Genomic DNA, 20594 nt, shown 5'->3' on the forward strand with positions numbered 1-20594 from the left:
AATCACCATCGCGATCATCAAAGGCAGGATGAGCCAGGCCTTCAAAAGTTTAGTTTTAGTCTAGTTTATAATTGATTGATTTCTTCTTCTGTGCAGGAGTCTGTCCAACATCTCTCAGCTCATCTATCAGACCTCCAACCCCGTCGACACTCAGTACGTTGCCGCCAACGACCCCCGAGTCTCCACTGTCGGCGTGGTGATAACCACGGAGAACAAACAGGAAGGGGGCGGAGCCGGTGGTGTACTGCGTCTGATGCTGGTTGGTAGAGGCTACACAAGTAAAGGTCCCGGTGACATCCCGCCAATCACAACACGGCGCCTGTTCCCGGTGGTTGCTCCTCGCCGGGCTTTCTCTCAGGAGGAGGATCTGGGGAAGCTGGTCGTCGGGAGTTACTCAGAGTACAACAACCACTTTGTAAAGGCCGTCACCCACGGCAACCATGTCTACTTCCTGTTTTCTCGGCGGGACATGTGGCACAAGAAGGAGTACCGGACGTACGCCTCGCGTCTCTGTGTCGGCGACCGCAGCTTCTACTCGTATGTGGAGGCGCCGCTGCTCTGCCACGGTGGCTACAACCTGGCCCAGGGGGCGTGGCTAGGAAACCACTCTGGTGAGCCCGCTCTGTTTGTCGTCATGGCGGCAGGACAAGCATCCACACCTGTGGCGACTAGTCGCTCAGCGCTGTGCGTTTATGGGATGGCGGAGCTGGACGCCATGCTGCGGCGAGCACAGGAAGTGTGTTACACAGAGGGAGGGCGGGGCAGCGGCGGGCAGGAAGAGGCCTACATTGAATATGCTGTGTCATCAAAATGTCTCAAACTACCAAAGGTACACACAAACACACACACACACACACACACACACACACACATTCACATTGTGATGACATCACAGTTTACATATGATGTCATCTTAGATTAGCAACTGGTTCGGTAAAAACCTGCCGATGGTCACGTCTGTCTCACTGCTGACCTTAATACTTTGTGTGTGTGTGTGTATGTGTGTGTGTCTGTGTCTGTGTGTGTTTGTGTATGCGGATTAAGGCTGTTATCTTCAGCAGCTGGATTTATCATCAGACAGCTGTCACTCAAACACACAGTCAGATGATCTGACCCACATATATCACACACACACACACACACACACACACACACACACACACACACACACTCTTTAACCTCCTCAGTGCTGCTGTACTGACACACTGAGCTGCCTACATATCTCAGGATGAACTGCAGCATCTGCACTATAACAGTCTCACTTAATCTGGTAAACTCACAAAATAATCAAACATCCAAACAGAAGTATAAAACCAAACACCTTCTGAATTTCGCTTAAAATTAAAGTTACATTTATTATTAATTACCTTGTTAACTCATCAACAAACAAAAGTTTACTGCCAGCTGTCTGTCTCTCTGTCTGTCCGTCTGTCTCTCTGTCTGTCCACAGACATGTAGTGAATTTCACTGTTCAGATGGGACTTCATGTTTATGTTGACTTGATTTAATATTTGAACTGTTTATTATTTTACTCCTTCATATTACTTCATGTTTTAAATTGTCCTTTATATTGTAAAGCAGTTTGAGCTTCATATGTTTTATCATGTTTTATATTATTATTATTATTATTATTATTATTATTATTATTATTATTATTATTATTATTATCATTGTTATCATTATTATTAATTATATGTTGTTAATCAGACTTTTGGTCAAGCTTCATTAAAACTCTCTCCGTCTCAGGACTCTCTGTCGGAGTATCCCTGTGGGGGGGAACACACCCCCAACCCCATCGCCAGCACTGTACCACTCGAGGCCACACCCACCTTCACCTCCACCACCCAGCTGACTGCTGTCACCACGGCAATGGAGGCGGGACACACTATCGCCTTCCTGGGAGACCGGGAGGGAAGACTGCACAAGGTATAATGTAATGCTAAGCTAAAGTTACTGTTTCCCCCTTTTTCCAGTCTTTATGCTAAGCTAAGTGTTTCTGTTTATGCTAAGTAAATCTCACTACTCCCCCCTAGTCTTTATGCTAAAATAAGATATCTTTCTCATGTTTACTCTTTATGATAAACTAAACTGTTTCCACCTGTTTGTAGTCTTTATGCTAAGCTAAGCTTTATGTTTCCCTGTTTCTAGTCTGTATGCTAAGCTAAACAAGCTGTCTGTGATTGGTCATATGCTGCTGGTCCCCAGGTGCTCTGGGACCAGGTTCCTAGGAATTCTGGGACCATGTCCCAGTTATGCTAGGACCAGGACTTCCAATGAAACACTGAATTAAACAAAACAAGACAAAGGCAACAACAAGGCGAGGACACCACCCGCAGCTCAGAGTCCTCGTTTTGATTCTGAACCCCATCCAGTCCCTCTGAGGGGCCCTGACCCCCCGTCTGCTCAGAGACCAGCAGACCAGACTGGTCCCCCTGGTTTTACTAGGACGCCTCAGGTGTCCCACATACACATGCACAGAGCAGCTTGTAGCCTGCAGCTTTTTATGAACACACACACAAACACTGACACACTATGTGTGTGTGTGTGTGATGACTAACAGGCGTTTAGCTTGGGGGGGGGCTCTTGTTGCTGATTGGTTATTGGTCCCCCAGGTGCACTCTGGGTAAGGATCCACCAAACCCCTGAAACACTCTGTGCGTGTGTGTGTGTGTGTGTGTGTGTGTGTGTGATTGATTAATTATTAACAGGAAGAATCAAAGCTCTGCTGTTTTCCTCGCTGAAGCTCTGAGGCAGGATTACACACACACACACACACACACACACACACACACTCACACGCACGCACGTACACACAAACACAAACACACATGAACACACACAGGCCATGCTGCAGTCTGACTCTGAATCCTCAGGACTCACCTGAACACACCTGACATGTGTTTGAGAGGATAACAAAAAAACACCCTGGATCTGGACCAAGATCAGGGTGCCTCACAGATTGGTTATTTCAGGTGTTAATGGGGTGAAACGGCTCCACCTGGTGGCAGCTTGTTGTTACTGCAGCTTTAAACACTGATTCACTTGATGTGTATCGGGTGTGTTGCAGGTGTTGGTGCGCTCTGATTGGTCAGGTGACCTGTACGGCAGTGTGCTGGTGGACAGTGACAGCACCATCAGCGCTGACCTCCTATTGGACGAGAGACAGCAGCATGTTTATGTTTTAACTAACAGCAAGGTGAGACAACATCCTCCTGTCTGTCTGTCTGTCTGTCTGTCTGTCTGTCTGTTTGTCTGACTGTCTGTCTGTCTGTCTGTCTGTGTCTGTTTGTCTGACTGTCTGTTTGTTTGTCTGACTGTTTCTGTCTGTCTGTCTGTCTGTCTGTGTCTGACTGTCTGTTTGTCTGTCTGTCTGACTGTCTGTTTGTTTGTCTGACTGTCTCTGTCTGTCTGTCTGTCTGTGTCTGTTTGTCTGACTGTCTGTTTGTCTGTCTGTCTGTGTCTGTTTGTCTGTGTCTGTTTGTCTGACTGTCTGTTTGTTTGTCTGACTGTCTCTGTCTGTCTGTCTGTCTGTCTGTCTGTGTCTGTTTGTCTGACTGTCTGTTTGTCTGTCTGTCTGTGTCTGTTTGTCTGTCTGTCTGTCTGTCTGTCTGCCTGACTGTCTGTCTGTCTGTCTGTCTGTTTGTCTCTGTCTGTCTTTCTTTCTCTAAACTTTATTGAGACATGACCATGAAGACAAACTTACCTCTGATTTGTTTGCCGACTGTCTCTCAGCTGTCGAAGGTTCCTGTGTCCTCATGTGAGAGACAGACAGACTGTCAGTCCTGTCTTGCTGTCAGAGACCCGTACTGTGGCTGGTGTGTCCTGGAGGGAAGGTAGGTGTCTGTTCAGGGTGATGTGACTATGTTGTCACCATGATATCTGGCAGCCTGACCCACCTGTTTTTATATCCAGGTGTTCGCGTAAACATCAGTGTCAGCGCCACAGGCAGCCCAACCATTGGCTGTGGAGCTTCGAACCAACCAATCAGTGTGTGACGGTGCAGAGCCTGCAGCCATCCAATCAGAGCAAAGACGAGCAGACGCAGGTAGGAAACACTGATTACTGTTGCTCTCACCTGCCACACTTGCAGCTGCCACCGTAATCATTAAGCCATAATCAATCATCAGTAATGGATAATTAATAATCAGAAATCAATAATCAATCCTAAGTAATCAATAATTAATAGTCAGTCGTTGGTAATCAATAATTAATCACGAGTAATCAGCCATCAGTAATAAATAGTCACTAATGAATAATTAATCAGTAATCTATAATCAGTAATCAATAATTAATCATAGGTAATCAACCATCACAAATAAATAGTCAGTAATTAATAATCAGTAATCGATAATCATAAATGATGATTAATCAAAAGTTATCAACCATCAGTAATCAATCATCAGTAATCAGTGAGTGATCATCAATGATTAATAATCACTAATAAATAATCAATCATCAGTAATCAATCATCAGTAATCAGTAAGTTATCATCAATAATGATCCAGCCCCTCCTCAAAAACCATAATCCAGATCCCACAGTTTTATCAAATTTTAGGCCCATCTCTAAACTTCCTTTTCTTTCGAAGGTTTTGAGAGAATGTGGTCAATGAACAGCTGCAGACTTGTATTGATCTTAATGACATCTCTGAGAAGTTCCAGTCTGGTTTTAAGTCACGCCATAGCACAGAAACGGTGCTTTTAAGGATTTTAAATGACCTTCTGTTAACAGTGGACTCTGGTAACCCTGCGGTCCTGGTCCTTCTGGATCTGACAGCTGCCTTCGACACAGTTGATCACAACATTCTCCTCTGTCGGCATTAAAGGCCCTTAACTGGTTTGAGTCATACCTGTCAGATAGGAGCTTCTATGTGCAGCTGGGCCAGTATTCCTCAGACTCTTCCCCCCTGAGCTGTGGGGTGCCCCAGGGTTCTATTTTGGGCCCACTCCTCTTTTCTATTTACATGTTGCCAATGGGATCCATATTTCAAAAGTATAACGTCTCCTTTCATTGCTATGCGGATGATATATATATATATATATGTATATATATATATATATATATATATATATATATATATACACATATATATACACACATATATATATATATATACATATATATATATATATATATATATATATATATATATATATACACACATATATATATACATATACATATATATAAATATATATATTCGCCGCTATAAATGAATGATCAAACCTCTGCCTGAAAGACACTCAGTCATGGATGGAAGCAAACTTTCTCTCAGTTAATATAAACAAAACTGAGATTATTTTATTTGGCCAACAAAATATTTTAGATAGCTAAGACAGTGCCGTTTGTAGCTTTAAATCTCTGTGTCAACCCTCTGCAATGAACCCTGGTGTTATTCTGGACTCTGACTTCAAGTTTACTAAACAGATAAGCTTGACAGTCAAAACTAGCTTCTTCCAGCTACGACTACTGTCTAAAGTAAAGGTTTATCTCCCCACGAATGACTTCAGTGTGAATCATCCACACGTTCATTACATCACGTCTAGACTATTGTAATTCTTTGTTTGTTGGTCTCGACTAGTCAGCAGTGCTCCGCTTACAGGTTGTCCAAAATGCAGCCGCCCGCCTGCTGACTGGAAAGAAACGGTGTGATCACATAACCCCATCCTGCATCTTTGCACTGGCTACCTGTACATTTTAGGATCCACTTTAAGGTTTTATTAATTGTTTTTAAGTGCTTAAATGGTCTGGCACAGTCTTATTTATCAGAGCTTTTAAAACCCCACAGTACTTCCAGAGCACTTAGGTGGTCTAACCAGCTGCTCCTGGTCCTGGTCTAGACTCTTTACTCATGGGGACAGAGTCTTCTGTTGAGCATTTTAAAATGTTATTAAATACCTATTTATTCTCCTTGGCGTTCAGTCCCAGCTTAAAACTAACTATATTTGTGTATGAATTTTATTGTATTTTAATAACTGTAAAGCACTTTGGTCAACTGAGGTTGTTTTTAAATGTGCTCTATAAATAAACTTTGATGATGATGATTAATAATAATTAGTAACCAGTAATCAATAATCAGATCAATAATTTCGGTCTCCTAGGTAACGCTGTCAGTTGCTCAACTCCCCGCCCTCTCGGCGGCGGAGTCTCTGTCCTGCGTCTTTGGGCTCCTCCCACCTCAGCCTGCCATCGTCATGGGAACCAGCATCACCTGTCCATCCCCTGAGCCGGAGCTCCTCCCTCCCATGCTGACAGGAAGTGGTGAGTAAACAGATGATCGGCTCCTCTGTCAATCAGAACACAGGAGAACGATCTCTAACTTCCTGTTCCTGTGTCTCTCCAGATCACATGATCCTGCCCGTGTTGCTGATGTTTGGTCACGTGACCATCACCACGGGCAACATGACCTTCTACGACTGTGGAGCCGTGAGCCGCCTGAACCAGAGCTCTCAGTGAGTCCAGTACCCTTCAGGTCTGATCTGTACCTGAGTCCAGGATGGGTTCCACACAGAACCTTTCTTCTTTGGTTCTTTATTCTGTGTTTCTGTTGAGCTTCTTTTCATTCAAAATTATTCAAGGTGTTAAACTGACTGACCCGGAGACCCTGTGGACCGGGGGCCGACTGCACAAAGCATCTTGAGTTTTCTCCTTAAGTATGACACTCAGAGTTTAGTTTCCCCTCAGCAGAGGAACTCGCTCAAGAGTCTCTGAACAGGTTTCTAAAGTCAAGGAAAGAGAGTCTATTGTTTACATGGAGAGTGATAGTTTACTGTTATCCTTTGTCAAAGGTGGCTGATAAGTTGCTTAAATGGCGGGAGAGAAGAACACCAAATTGGTGGAAGGAGGAAAAAATCCTATTTATAAGAATTCAGTAAAAGGAAGAACATACAAAGTACTTTTGATCCAAAAAAAACAGCAGAACCAAAGAAAGAAAGAAAGAAAGAAAGAAAGAAAGAAAGAAATGGTCAAATTTTTTTTTTTTAAATGGTAAAAAGTCTGGCAGCAAAGTTGCAAAACACTACCGTCATACTTAAGCAAAAAAGCCTTTAGTTGTTCTACATATATATATATATATACATATATATATATATATATATATATATATATATATATATATATATTTTAATGCAGATATTTACTGTATAATATGTGTATTTTAAAATGAATTATCTGAAAAATAACTTAAGTTTGTTTACTGTTATTTGACAGTCAGTGTTCGCCAACTTTTGCTGCCAGAATTTTTACACGTACACTTTAAAAAATAAAAAAATGTTTTTCAACAGTTTAGACTTTTCCAAATGTTATCGCACTGAATGGATCAGATTCTGACAGTGAAACAAGTCATTTGGCAGGTTACGACGTTCTGATTTACAGACGTTTCTAAGTCTTTCTGGGCCCAACAGCATCACATGACCAATTCCACCGAGTGTTTTAGAGAAAGAACTTGTGTTACCTTGTCGTTCAGCTCGTCCTTTTCTGAACTGTCTGTCAGACGTGATTCATTTAACTTTCATGAGTGATTTTAAGTTAATCTGTACTCAGCCTTCATGATGCTGTTTATAAGGGTGGTGAAGTTGATGATGGTGATGATGATGATAATGATGAAGGTGCTGGTGTGTTTCAGGTGTCTGGCGTGTGTCAGCAGTGTGTGGAGGTGTAACTGGTGTCCTCTGGATCAACTCTGCACTCACAACCAAAACTGTCCAAACCAGCACATCATCCTCAACCAGAGAGTGAGTCTGTCTGTCTGTCTGTCTGTCTGTCTCTCTCCCTGTCCCTTGTCGTTCTATCACCTTGTCTCCTGTCTGTCTCTCCTGTCTGTCTCTTAACCTGTCTCCTGTCTGTCTCTCTGTCTGACTCTCACCATGTCTCCTGTTTGTCTGTCTGTCTGTCTGTCTGTCTGTCTCTCACCCTGTCTCCTGTCTGTCTTTCTCTGTCTCTCACACTGTCTCATGTCTGTCTCTTGTCTGTCTCTCACCCATTTTTCTGTCTGGTGCCTGTCTGTCTGTCTCTCACTCTGTCTCATGTCTGCCTCTCTGTCTGTCTCTCACCCTTTTTTCTGTCTGTCTCCTGTCTGTCTGTCTCTCAACCTGTCTCCTGTCTGTCTCTCACTCTGTCTCCTGTCTGTCTGCAGGACTCTCCTGGTCCCACTTCCTGTCCCCTGGTCTTTGCCCTGCAGAGTTCTGCCCTTGTGCCATTGGGCCTGAGCAGCACTGTGGTCCTGAGGGGACGAAATCTGGATGTCTACAAGGTGAGGACAACTTTTGTTTATAATGATCAGCTGTCTCATATATGAGTCTCATATATATAAAACACACAGTTAATATAACAATAATACCTAACATTGTGAACTCTCGCATTGTTGAATTTTTCATTTGGTTTGGTTTGCTTCCACGACCACAGATTACAGGAAGATGGGCAGATTTAAAATAACATTTGTTATATTTTCACTGCAGATAAACAGATGATGGTGAAACGTGTGTTTACATAGTCTTTGTCTCTTCCTGCAGGATGATGCTCAGTATTCGTGCGTTGTGGAAATCGAAGATGTTCAGTTTAATCTGACGGCGACTGAAGAGAAAACAAACGATAACACACGCACCTTCACCTGCAGCCCACACCAGGTAACACTGTGCTAATGCTAACTGTAATGCTAATGCTTACTGTAATTAAATGATAAATGATGATGATGATGTGACTGATTCTACTCTCTCCACCTGTCTGTGTCTCCATCTGTCTGTCTGTAGTTTCAGTTTGCTGTCAGCCAGCTTCAGTATTCGACAGCTGTCTATCTGCGTCGAGGAGAGAGACGCATCGACACATCACCTGGCCTCCGACGTAAGAACACACTAGAGTGTGTGTGTATTTGATATGGACAGATTTCATTGGCTGATTTTGTTTTCTGTGTTCCAGTCCAGCTGTACGACTGCTCAGCTGGCCAAACAGATTGCTCCCAGTGCCGGGCGGTGCCGGCGGAGTACGGCTGTGTGTGGTGTTCAGGAAGCCCCGCCCCCAGCTGTGTCTACAACCAATCCTGCACTGGCACACCTGCAGACACCTGCCCACCTCCTCAGATCACACAGGTGAGTCCGGTGATGTATGTATGTATGTCTGTAGAGGTCATACTGTTGCCATGGAAACATTCAAACTGTCTGTCTGTCTACCTATCTACCTGTCTGTCTGCAGGTGCTGCCTGTCTCTGGTCCCCTGGAGGGCGGAGTCCTGGTGACGATCACAGGGTCTAACCTGGGGATGAGATACCAGGATGTGGTGGGCGGAGTCACAGTAGCAGGTGTTCAGTGTCCACCTCAACCTGAAGGATACCAGATCTCCACCAGGTAACACACACGCACACGCACACACACACACACACACACACATACACACACACACACACACACACACACACACACACACATACACACACACACACACACACACACAGAGTTCTTGAACAATGATAATTAACATTATTTATTCTTCCTCTTTTGCTGGATTTTTATTGAAGTACTCGTTGCGCAGCTGCACAGTACATGAAAACGTGCAGAATGATCAGGAATGGTGTGCTGTGTATTTTTTTTCCCGCATATTCGCTGTTTGCGATAAAGTTTCCCAAAGAAAAAAATGGGAAATCGACATGAAAAGAGTTCAGGAACACCTCACTTTGGGACTGTGCCAATTGAGTATACTTTAATGTAGGAAAATTATTTAAAGATAAATGGGTCAGGAGACTTGGGCCAAATGGGCATTTTAAGTCGTTCGCATGCTTTTCACAGAATCTCATTTTCCATTTGGTGCTTTTTTTTCAGAGCGTTTCAGAGTTTATAATGGGTGTGTATTGGACAACTAGAGTGGAGAGAGGCTGGGAATTTTTTTCTATTTTCTGAAAACTCTGTGCTGATTCCCACAACTTTCACTTTCCATAAATCATTTTTAGGGCAGATTGTAGAGACATTCGTGCTGGTCGCAGACATCCTACCCTGGAGTCAATGGAACGTACAGATTTGGCTCAGTGAGTCTGAAGATGACAGCAATTCAGACCAACTGTCCCATAGAGACTACTGTTAAATTGGACCAAACATTTGTAGAAGAAAACAAATAAAGCCAGTTTCCTAGCTGCTTTCTTGCTCACATTTTTTATACTACATAGACATCAACGCGTTCAACAGAAACTTTTCTTTCTGATGGTACTAATATTTTGTTGTAAGGACTCACTGTTTGTGAAAAAACAAGAGTAGTTTGAGAAGTTTACCCTTTTCAGCTGTTAGATATTGTGTTCCCATCCCCTCTCCAGTCTTGAATGCAGCCCTAATCACCATAGCAACCAGCAAAGGCAGGAAGGGCCTGGCCTTCAAAATAAGGGCCCGTAATGTGATATCAGGAATCTTGGGATGGACCTAGTTTTTTAGAAACAAGTACTTGAAGTAACGAGTAGTTTAGCAGAACAAAAGCCTGAGATGTCACTGTGTGTCCACTAAGTAATCGTTGCAAAGTATATTAACTATATCTCAACAGGAAGTTCAGGACATGGCTGGATTGTAAAACTCCTGACCACCGTCAAATATATATTTATTATAATTATATATGTGTGTGTGTGTGTGTGTGTAGGGTTGTGTGTGAGCTGCAGTCCAGTGGGACGGAGACAAAAGGACATGTCCTGGTTAGCGTGGGAAAGACTCCACCTGGGATGTCAGCACAGCTGTTCAGATATCAGGTGAGTGTCTCTCAGGCATCAGGTCCTCACCTGGAGGAGGTCCACAGGTTGAGGTTCCTCCGTGAAACGCTCCTCTGTGGCTGCTGTGTGTGTTTCAGGACCCACAGCTCCTGGACCTGGTCCCTGATAAAGGTCCGGTCTCTGGAGGAACCAGACTGACCATCAGAGGACGTCAGCTGCTAACGGGACAGAGGACGGATCTGAGCGCCTTCCTGGGCCCCCAGCCCTGCTACATGTGAGTACTAATACTACTGATAATAGCACTAATACTACTACTGCTACATGTGAGTACTAATAATATCACTAATACTACTACTGCTACATGTGAGTACTAATACTACTGATAATAGCACTAATACTACTACTGCTACATGTGAGTACTAATACTACTGATAATAGCACTAATACTACTACTGCTACATGTGAGTACTAATACTACTGATAATAGCACTAATACTACTACTGCTACATGTGAGTACTAATACTACTGATAATAGTACTAATACTACTACTGCTGCATGTGAGTACTAATACTACTGATAATATCACTAATACTACTACTGCTACATGTGAGTACTAATACTACTGATAATAGCACTAATACTACTACTGCTACATGTGAGTACTAATACTACTGATAATAGCACTAATACTACTACTGCTACATGTGAGTACTAATACTACTGATAATATCACTAATACTGCTACATGTGAGTACTAAAACTACTGATAATAGTACTAATACTACTACTGCTGCATGTGAGTACTAATACTACTGATAATATCACTAATACTACTACTGCTACATGTGAGTACTAATACTACTGATAATAGCACTAATACTACTACTGCTACATGTGAGTACTAATACTACTGATAATAGCACTAATACTACTACTGCTACATGTGAGTACTAATACTACTGATAATATCACTAATACTACTACTGCTACATGTGAGTACTAAAACTACTGATAATAGTACTAATACTACTACTGCTGCATGTGAGTACTAATACTACTGATAATATCACTAATACTACTACTGCTACATGTGAGTACTAATACTACTGATAATAGCACTAATACTACTACTGCTACATGTGAGTACTAATACTACTGATAATATCACTAATACTACTATGTGAGTACTAAAACTACTGATAATAGCACTAATACTACTACTGCTACATGTGAGTACTAATACTACTGATAATTAGCCTGGGTATACCCAGACTGCCTTGCGCGCTCGAATTTAATTTCGAACCTCCAGACGGTCTGGCAACTAAACCAGTTTCGTAGCCCTGTTTTAGGGATCCAATCACAGAGCGGGGAGGGACGTGAGACGATGACGCATACTACTCTGCACTTGGAAGCTTTACGGATCCAACATGGCTGCTGCAGGCGCGAAACTCTCTTTAGCTGTAGATGGTGTTTTAAATAGTTTAGAGCGAAAGTTGAAAGGCGAAAGGTCTCTCGGCGGCTCCGCTGAGATCACCGGCGATATGGTAGCGGGGCTATTAGCGTCGCTAGTGGCTATTAGCGCCACTAGCGGCTAATAGCTATTAGCGGCTAATAGCTATTAGCGTTGCTAGCGGCTAATAGCCCCGCTACCGCGGACAGCGGAGCCCCCGAGAGTCCCGCAGCAGCTTGTTTATTGCCCATAAAATCAGAGGATGTGTGTGGCAGAATGACATGAGGGGGAATAAAGCGTGAAAATAAATAATCTTGAAGAAAGCGAGAACTGGAGAAGCAAAGCAGCAAACAACACTCTCTCACAGACACACACACAACAAACATCCATCTCTGTTGCTCTACTACGTCATCTGGTATAACTGATCTGATTGGCTAAGAGCTATCACTAATATCACTAATACTACTACTGCTACATGTGAGTACTAATACTACTGATATTATCACTACTACTACTACTACTGCTACATGTGACTACTAATACTACTAATGCTACTATTAATAGTTCTACTACTACTGCTGCATGTGAGTACTAATACTACTAGTACTGCTAACACTACTAATACTACTTCTTCTTGACCTGTTCAGTGAAACAGACTTCATTCATGATTTTCTGGGGCCCCCTGCTGGAAACAAACAGAATCTGACTGAAACTTTTCCTCGTCTCCTCTGTCATCTCCCTATCTCCTTGTCTCCTGCTTCCTCTCCCTGTCTCTTTGTCTCCTGTGTCTTCTCCCTGTCTCCTTGCCTCCTCTGTCCTCCCCCATGTCTCCTGTCTCTTCTCCGTGTCTCCTGTTTCCTCTCCTTGTCTCCCTGACTCCTTGTACCCTTGTCCCCTCCGTCCTCAGACTGGAGGAGGTGAAGGACACCCAGCTGGTGTGTCAGACGGGTCCCAGTAACCGGACCGGCGCCGTGTCTCTGCGGGTCCTGTTTGGGACGGCGGAGAGAACCGTCTCTAACGTGACCTTCCGTTACCTTGACGACCCCGTCATCACAGATGCCGCGCCTGCAGAGAGCTTCTACGCGTAAGAATCCGATCGCCCATAATCAATAACCAATCATCTCATAGCTTAGACTGCAGTCCTAATAAGGTCGCCACTTCCTGTCCTCAGAGGCGGACGTGTCATCATGGTGACGGGCAGGAACCTGGATGTGGTGCAGCAGCCAATCATCTCGGTGTGGGTGGAGCCTGTGGAGGTGCAGAGGGTGAAGCGGAGGAGACGATTGGCTCTGCTCACTGCCAAGCAGCTGGTCTTCAACAGCACCATGGCAACGGTGAGGTCTACCCGCCAATCAGAGACAAGTCCCACAGGGTCAAAGGTCGTCCTGAATATTAATGATAATTGATTGGATTTGTATAGCGCTTTTAAAAATACTCAATCACTTAACATAGAGCACATGAACAGATACAGAATACAGAGAACACAAACAGAAATAAGGACATGAAGAGTGAGTCCAGTTTTTCTGTGTAGGCGTTCCAGTTGTCTGCACTTTTTCTTAAGTGGATGTAGTTTGGGAGTGAACCAGGGAGAACAGTCAGTGAACATGATCAGTTTTTGTATTTGCAGGGGCACACTGGTTCAGGCAGATGGACAGAGTGTGGTTGTAGAGCTTGACAAGGTCTGATGGAAAGGTACTTGAGATAATGGAAGGTTATCCTGCGATTGTGTTTGGGTTGGGGGCTGGAAATGTTGATGTCCATGATGATAGTGAGGCGGTCAGAAGGTGTCCATGGCTGTGGGTGGGGAAATAAACATGTTGAGTGAGGTTGAAACAGTTGACAATGTTGAAAAGTATGACTGTCTCTCTCTCCACCTGTCTGTCTCTCAGGTTTCAGAGCGCTGCTCTGTCCTGTCGTCCTCTCAGATGACCTGTCCGACCCCCGCAGTGTCACCAGAGGTCAAAGTGAAGGGGGTCTGGTTTCAGCTGGATAATGTCAGAGTCCACTATGAGACCATTAAGGTACCTGTCTGTCTGTCTGTCTGTCTGTCTGTCTGAATAAGAATCTTCACTGATCTCGTCTTTAATTTAAGTCATCGTTTCAGGACATTGTAACCATGGTAACATGACAGGATATTGTCGTCTGTAAAAGATTAAAAGACAAAAGTGTTCGCAGGAGGGAAACAGAGAACTGAGAGTTCACTGTGTCTGCACTGGGTCTGATGGAGAAACCTGTCTGTCTCTCTCCCTATCTGTCTCTCCACCTGTCTGTCTTTCTCTCTGTCTCTCCCCATCTGTTTGTCTCTCAGGGTAAGAGTTTCACGTATTATCCGAACCCTGAGATCTTCCGCCTGAACAGAGAAGCTCCAGACGATCCGTATCGATTCAAACCGGGAGGCGTGATCGCCGTTGAGGTAACAGAGTGACTGAGACATTTGTTTTATTTGTCTTTTTTTGTTTCTTTGCATGTTTGTTCACTCACTGACCTGATAAAATCTGTGTCTGTGTTTCCATGGCGACCCTCAGGGTCAGGACCTGATGAGAGCGATATCTAGACAGGAAGTGACGGCTCGACTCGGAGACCAGGAGTGTGAGGTGAAAACTCTGGACAACACACACCTGTACTGTGAACCACCAGAGATCCAACCAATGAGTGTGGAGGACAGCGAGCTGCCCAGCCTCAAGGTAACACACACAGACACACATTTATACAGTCATGGAAAAAAATTATTAGACCATTGTTTTCTTCAACTTCCTGTTTTTTTAATGCCTGGTACAAGTAAAGGTACATTTGTTTGGACAAATATAATGATAACAACAGAAACAGCTGATAAGAGTTTAGTTTAAGAGCTGGTATCTATACATTTTCCATGGTTTTCTTGATAATAACCAAAATCATTATCAAAAAAACCATGGAAAATGTCTAGATATCAGCTCTTAAATTAAACTCTTATGAGCTATTATGGTTGTTATCATTATATTTGTCCAAACAAATGTACCTTTAGTTGTACCAGGCATTAAAATGAACAAATGCAATGAAGAAAACAAGGGTGGTCTACATTTTTTTTCATGACTGTATACTGTAAGTATACACAGAAATATATATAAACATACCATAAATATACACAGAAATATTTATAAACATACTGCAAATATAACAAGACATATATTTTCCCTGTCTACCCCCCAGGTGTTCATGGGAAACCTACAGGTTGACCTCGGCTTGGTTCAGTACGACAGTGACTCTCTGTCTGTCGTCCCATTGGCTGCTCAGATCAGTTTGGGGGCGGGAGCAGCTGTCATCATCCTGTCAGTGCTCGTCGTCATCCTCATGTACAGGTAGAGACCTGTCTTTTTTTATATTTTTATTTATTTTATTTTTTTTACAGTTTGTAATGATTGACTAATCAATGTTTTCTTTCTGCAGGAGGAAGAGTAAACAGGCTCTGAGGGATTATAAGAAGGTTCTGCTGCAGCTGGAAACTCTGGAGATCAATGTGGGAGACCAGTGTCGCAAAGAGTTCACAGGTACACAAACACACAAAACACTGCAGAAGATGCATATGGAAGTCTGGACACAGTTTTCTGTTTCAAATTTTACAAAAATCTCTTTTATTTTCAATATACTGTGGAAAGCAATCCATCCTCTGAATACTCTTAAACTCTAGTGTGTAGTTGTATAGTTTCATGAAGCTCAAATTATCCTAGAGGTCATAGCAGAAAATAACAAAAATAATAAGACGAGACTTGTGATTACTCATAGAACCCATTTTCATTCAGATGAAAACTTGAATCCAGGCATTTTTTAGCCTCCTTCCCAACAAGGTGTCCTGACATGGTTCCAGTTACATATGAATGAAATCAGGACGTTTGGGGGTTGAAATAATGAGACTGAGTCTTTGTGTAGACCTTATGACTGAGATGATGGACCTGAGCAGTGATGTTGGAGGACCTGGACTCCCCCTGCTGGACTACAGGACGTATGCAGAGAGAGTCTTCTTCCCCGGCCAGCAGGTGGCGCCGCTGAGCCGCCAGCTGGACCTGCCAGAGTCCAGGAGACAGACGGTGGAGCAGGGCCTCCAGCAGCTCAACAGCCTGCTCAACAACAGACTCTTCCTCACCAAGGTGGGTCCTGTGACACTGGTGTAAGCTGGTCCCAGATCAGAACCACCTGGACCATCTGGTGACGGTCTGCTCTGTCTCTGTCTCTCAGTTCATCCACACTCTGGAGGCCCAGCAGGGCTTCTCTCAAAGGGACCGCGGGTACGTGGCTAGTCTGCTCACCATGGCCCTGCACGACAAACTGGAGTATTTCACCGAAGTCATGAAGAGTCTGCTGCAGGATCTGGTCCAGCAGTACGTCGCCAAGAACCCCAAACTCATGCTGCGCCGGTATGTAAAACAAACACACACCTTTGTCTGTGAAATCTGTCCACCGCAGACAACTTTAAATTGCCTGTAATGATACACCTGTATGATGCACCTGTACAATACACCTGTACAATACACCTGTATGATACACCTGTATGCTACACCTGTACAATACACCTGTATGATACACCTGTTTGCTACACCTGTATGATACACCTGTACGATACACCTGTATGATACATCTGTACGATACACCTGTATGCTACAGCTGTATGATACATCTGTACGATACACCTGTATGCTACAGCTGTGTGCTACACCTGTATGATACAACTGTACGATACACCTGTAGGATACATCTGTACAATACACCTGTACATTACACCTGTACGATACATCTGTATGCTACACCTGTATGATACATCTGTCTGAAACACCTGTGTGCTACACCTGTATGATACACCTGTACGATACATCTGTATGCTACACCTGTACAATACACCTGTACGATACATCTGTATGCTACACCTGTAGGATACATCTGTATGCTACACCTGTATGATACATCTGTCTGAAACACCTGTGTGCTACACCTGTACGATACATCTGTATGCTACACAATACGATACACCTGTAGGATACATCTGTATGCTACACCTGTATACTACACCTGTACGATACACCTGTATAATACACCTGTACGATACACCTGTATGATACAACTGTATGCTACACCTGTATGATATATCTGTCTGAAACACCTGTTTGCTACACCTGTATGATACACCTGTATGATACATCTGTATGCTACACCTGTACGATACACCTGTGTGCCACACCTGTATGATACACCTGTACGAGACACCTGTATGATACACCTGTATGATACACCTGTACGAGACACCTGTACGAGACACCTGTATGAGACACCCTTCTTTGTTTCAGGACGGAGACAGTTGTAGAAAAGATGTTGACCAACTGGATGTCGATCTGCCTCTACTCCTTCCTCAAGGTAAGTGCTTGTCTCTCTACCTCTCTGTAGAAACACTCATCTGTCTGTCTCTCACCTGTCTCTCTCTCACCTGTCTGTCAGGAGGTGGCGGGGGAGCCCCTCTACATGCTTTACAGAGCCATAAAGTATCAGGTGGATAAAGGTCCAGTGGACACGGTGACAGGGAAAGCCAAACGGACGCTGAACGACAGCCACCTGCTGCGAGAGGATATCGACTACTCTGCCATAGTAAATACAGCAACACGCACACCTGGAGGACATGATTATAGGCACATCTGGGAGACTCACTGTCTCTGGACCTGTCTTACTGTCTCTGGACCTGTCTTACTGTCTCTGGACCTGTCTTACTGTCTCTGGACCTGTCTTACTGTCTCTGTACTTGTCTGTTCCCCCAGACTCTGACCGTGTTGGTGAAGAACGGCGTCGAGGTTCAGCCTTGTCCTGTTAAAGTACTCGACACCGACACTATCACACAGGTAGGCACCTGTCTGTCTGATTCCCACCTATCTAAATGCCTTCCACCGGTCTGTCTGTCTCTGACCTGTCTATCTCTCACCTCCTGTCTGTCTGTGCAGGTGAAGGATAAGATCCTTGATCAGGTCTACAGAGGAGCTCCATTCTCTCAGAGACCAGCAGCGGACAGTCTGGACCTGGGTACACACACACACACACACACACACACACACACACACACACACACACCTACATGTATCACCTGTCTAGTTTGATTGACAGCTCATACTTACCTGTGTTCCTGCATTTGACTGACAGAGTGGCGTTCAGGTCAGGCAGGTCACCTGACCCTGTCAGATGATGATGTCACAGCGGTGGTTCAAGGTCGCTGGAAACGAATCAACACTCTGCAGCACTACAAGGTAACAACAGGTTCTCCTTATGTTCCCCTCATGTTCTCCTTGTGATCTCCTCATGTTTTTATGTTCTCCTCATGTTCTCCTCATGTTTGCCTCATGTTCTCCTCATGATCGCCTCATGTTCTCCTTGTGTTCTCCTCATGTTTTCATATTTTCCTCATGTTCCCCTCATGTTCTCCTTGTGTTCGCCACATGTTCTCATGTTCTTCTTGTGTTCTCCTCATGTTCACCTCATGTTCTCCTTGTGTTCTCCTCATGTTCTCCTCATGTTCACCTCATGTTCTCCTTGTGTTCGCCTCATGTTCTTCTTGTGTTCTCCTCATGTTCTCATGTTCTCCTCATGTTTGCCTCATGTTCTCCTTGTGTTCTCCTTATGTTCTTATGTTGGCCTCATGTTCTCCTTGTATTCTCCTCATGTTCTCCTCATGTTCTCCTCATGTTCTCACGTTCTCCTAATGGTTGCCTCATGTTGTCCTTGTGTTCTCCTTGTGTTTTCCTCATGTTATCCTCATGTTATCATGTTATCCTCATGTTCTCCCTGTATTTTCATGTTCTCGGTATGTTCTCCTGATGTTCTCCTCAGTGGAACATTAATCTCTTCTCTCTGGTTCTTCAGGTGCCAGACGGAGCCACCGTTGCTCTGATTCCTCGTTCTCAGAGTTCAAGTGGCGTCGGAGTGAACCAGGTCTTCCAGACTGGAGAGAGTAAGAACACAACACTTACAGAACAGTACAGGACTCACAGAATATGTGGAATATCCTCTACCAAGCCAAACACAATCAGAACCATAATAATCATCAAAAACATTTAAGCCATCTGGAGAACCTAAAGTTACAGAAAGAGAATATCTACGACCAAGAATCAACACAAACCCGAGAAAAGAACATGTAAAAAAAAAACAGGATCCAAGAACAACTCTTACCTACAACCCAGAAACCCAGAAGTAACAGAAAGAGAACATCTAGAACCCACAACATACAAAAAACATAAAAAACATAGAAACCCAGAATCGAGAAATTATGCTTGTTGAACCACATCAAACATCAGGAACATTTAAGAGTTCTGAAATATCTACAACACAGAGTTACCAGAAAGAGAACACCACCTAGAACTACCACCTTACATAAAAGAACATCCAGAAGCCAAAAACAGTGGTTAGAGAACCCAATCAAACATCAAAAACATTCAAGGACCTCTGGACTACCTACAACCCAGAAGTAACAGAAACATGAGCTAACATCTAGAACCCAGATCCGAAATAAAAGACATGATAAAACATGTAGAAAAACCCAGAATCCTGAAACAATGCTCGTAGAACCACATCAAACATCAGGAACATTTAGGACTTCTAGAATATCTACAACACAGAGTTAGCAGTCTGAAACCCAGAACTGCAATCTTATATAGAAGAACATCTAGAAAAGCCGGAAAAATGGTAAGACAACCCAATCAAACATCAAGAACATTCAAGGACATCTGGACTACCTTCAACCCAGAAACCCAGAAGTAACAGACAGAGAACATCTAGAACCCAGAACCAACACAAACCCTTGCAGAACATGTAAAAAACCAGGATCCAGATACAACACTTAGAGAACCAAATCAAACATCTGGAATATTTTGGTCTTCTAGAATAAAACATTTAGAATATCTACAACACAGAATTAAGAGAAAATGAACATCTGGAACCCAAATTAACACAAAACATAATGAGTCCACACAGAGAGAACCATCTAGAACCAGCAGAGGTTCTTTGAATTATTTGTTGTCATGTTGACAGTGACATTGTGTCGTTGCTATAGAAACGCCAATGCTGGAGGGCGAGGAGGAGGAGGGGCTGCGACTGTGGCACCTGGTGAAGAGCAGCGAGGACCCCGAGATCCCCAAACACAGAAAGAGCAGCATGAGGGAGAGAGAGAGGGCCAAGGCCATACCTGAGATTTACCTGACCAGACTGCTGTCCATGAAGGTAAAACTCACAGTAACACACCTGAGATTTACCTGACCAGACTGCTGTCCATGAAGGTAGCACAAAAACTACAACCTGTCTCTCTCTGTCTCTCTCTATACCTGTCTCTCTCCACCTGTCTGTCTGTCTGTCTGCCTTCCTACCTGTCTGTCTTCCTACCTGTCTCTCTCTACCTATCTCTCTCCACCTGTCTGTCTGTCTTTCTACCTGTCTCTCTCTATCTATCTCTGTCCACCTGTCTGTCTC

The 20594-nt window shown here is 43.7% G+C and overlaps 1 protein-coding gene across 2 annotated transcripts in view; it reads left to right on the forward strand.

The window, feature by feature from the left end:
* The window catches only part of plxnb3 (plexin B3), a 51797-nt gene that overhangs the window by 23280 nt on the left and 7923 nt on the right, over positions 1-20594 (forward strand). For both annotated transcript variants that reach the window (XM_059332913.1, XM_059332914.1), the window contains exons 3-33: positions 97-829; positions 1747-1926; positions 3068-3196; positions 3733-3833; positions 3913-4045; positions 6100-6259; positions 6342-6450; positions 7623-7731; positions 8133-8249; positions 8509-8622; positions 8746-8836; positions 8912-9081; positions 9185-9336; positions 10607-10712; positions 10811-10947; positions 13033-13209; positions 13297-13459; positions 14015-14146; positions 14434-14538; positions 14651-14809; positions 15315-15463; positions 15552-15652; positions 16032-16249; positions 16338-16516; positions 17441-17507; positions 17589-17735; positions 17903-17983; positions 18083-18161; positions 18279-18382; positions 18996-19083; positions 20182-20348. In XM_059332913.1, the coding sequence (XP_059188896.1) occupies positions 97-829; positions 1747-1926; positions 3068-3196; positions 3733-3833; positions 3913-4045; positions 6100-6259; positions 6342-6450; positions 7623-7731; positions 8133-8249; positions 8509-8622; positions 8746-8836; positions 8912-9081; positions 9185-9336; positions 10607-10712; positions 10811-10947; positions 13033-13209; positions 13297-13459; positions 14015-14146; positions 14434-14538; positions 14651-14809; positions 15315-15463; positions 15552-15652; positions 16032-16249; positions 16338-16516; positions 17441-17507; positions 17589-17735; positions 17903-17983; positions 18083-18161; positions 18279-18382; positions 18996-19083; positions 20182-20348 (4657 nt within the window). The remainder of the gene's footprint in view (positions 1-96; positions 830-1746; positions 1927-3067; positions 3197-3732; positions 3834-3912; positions 4046-6099; positions 6260-6341; positions 6451-7622; positions 7732-8132; positions 8250-8508; positions 8623-8745; positions 8837-8911; positions 9082-9184; positions 9337-10606; positions 10713-10810; positions 10948-13032; positions 13210-13296; positions 13460-14014; positions 14147-14433; positions 14539-14650; positions 14810-15314; positions 15464-15551; positions 15653-16031; positions 16250-16337; positions 16517-17440; positions 17508-17588; positions 17736-17902; positions 17984-18082; positions 18162-18278; positions 18383-18995; positions 19084-20181; positions 20349-20594) is intronic.

This window comes from Centropristis striata, chromosome 5, assembly GCF_030273125.1.
Source record: "Centropristis striata isolate RG_2023a ecotype Rhode Island chromosome 5, C.striata_1.0, whole genome shotgun sequence".
In the NCBI taxonomy this organism is placed as follows: domain Eukaryota; kingdom Metazoa; phylum Chordata; class Actinopteri; order Perciformes; family Serranidae; genus Centropristis; species Centropristis striata.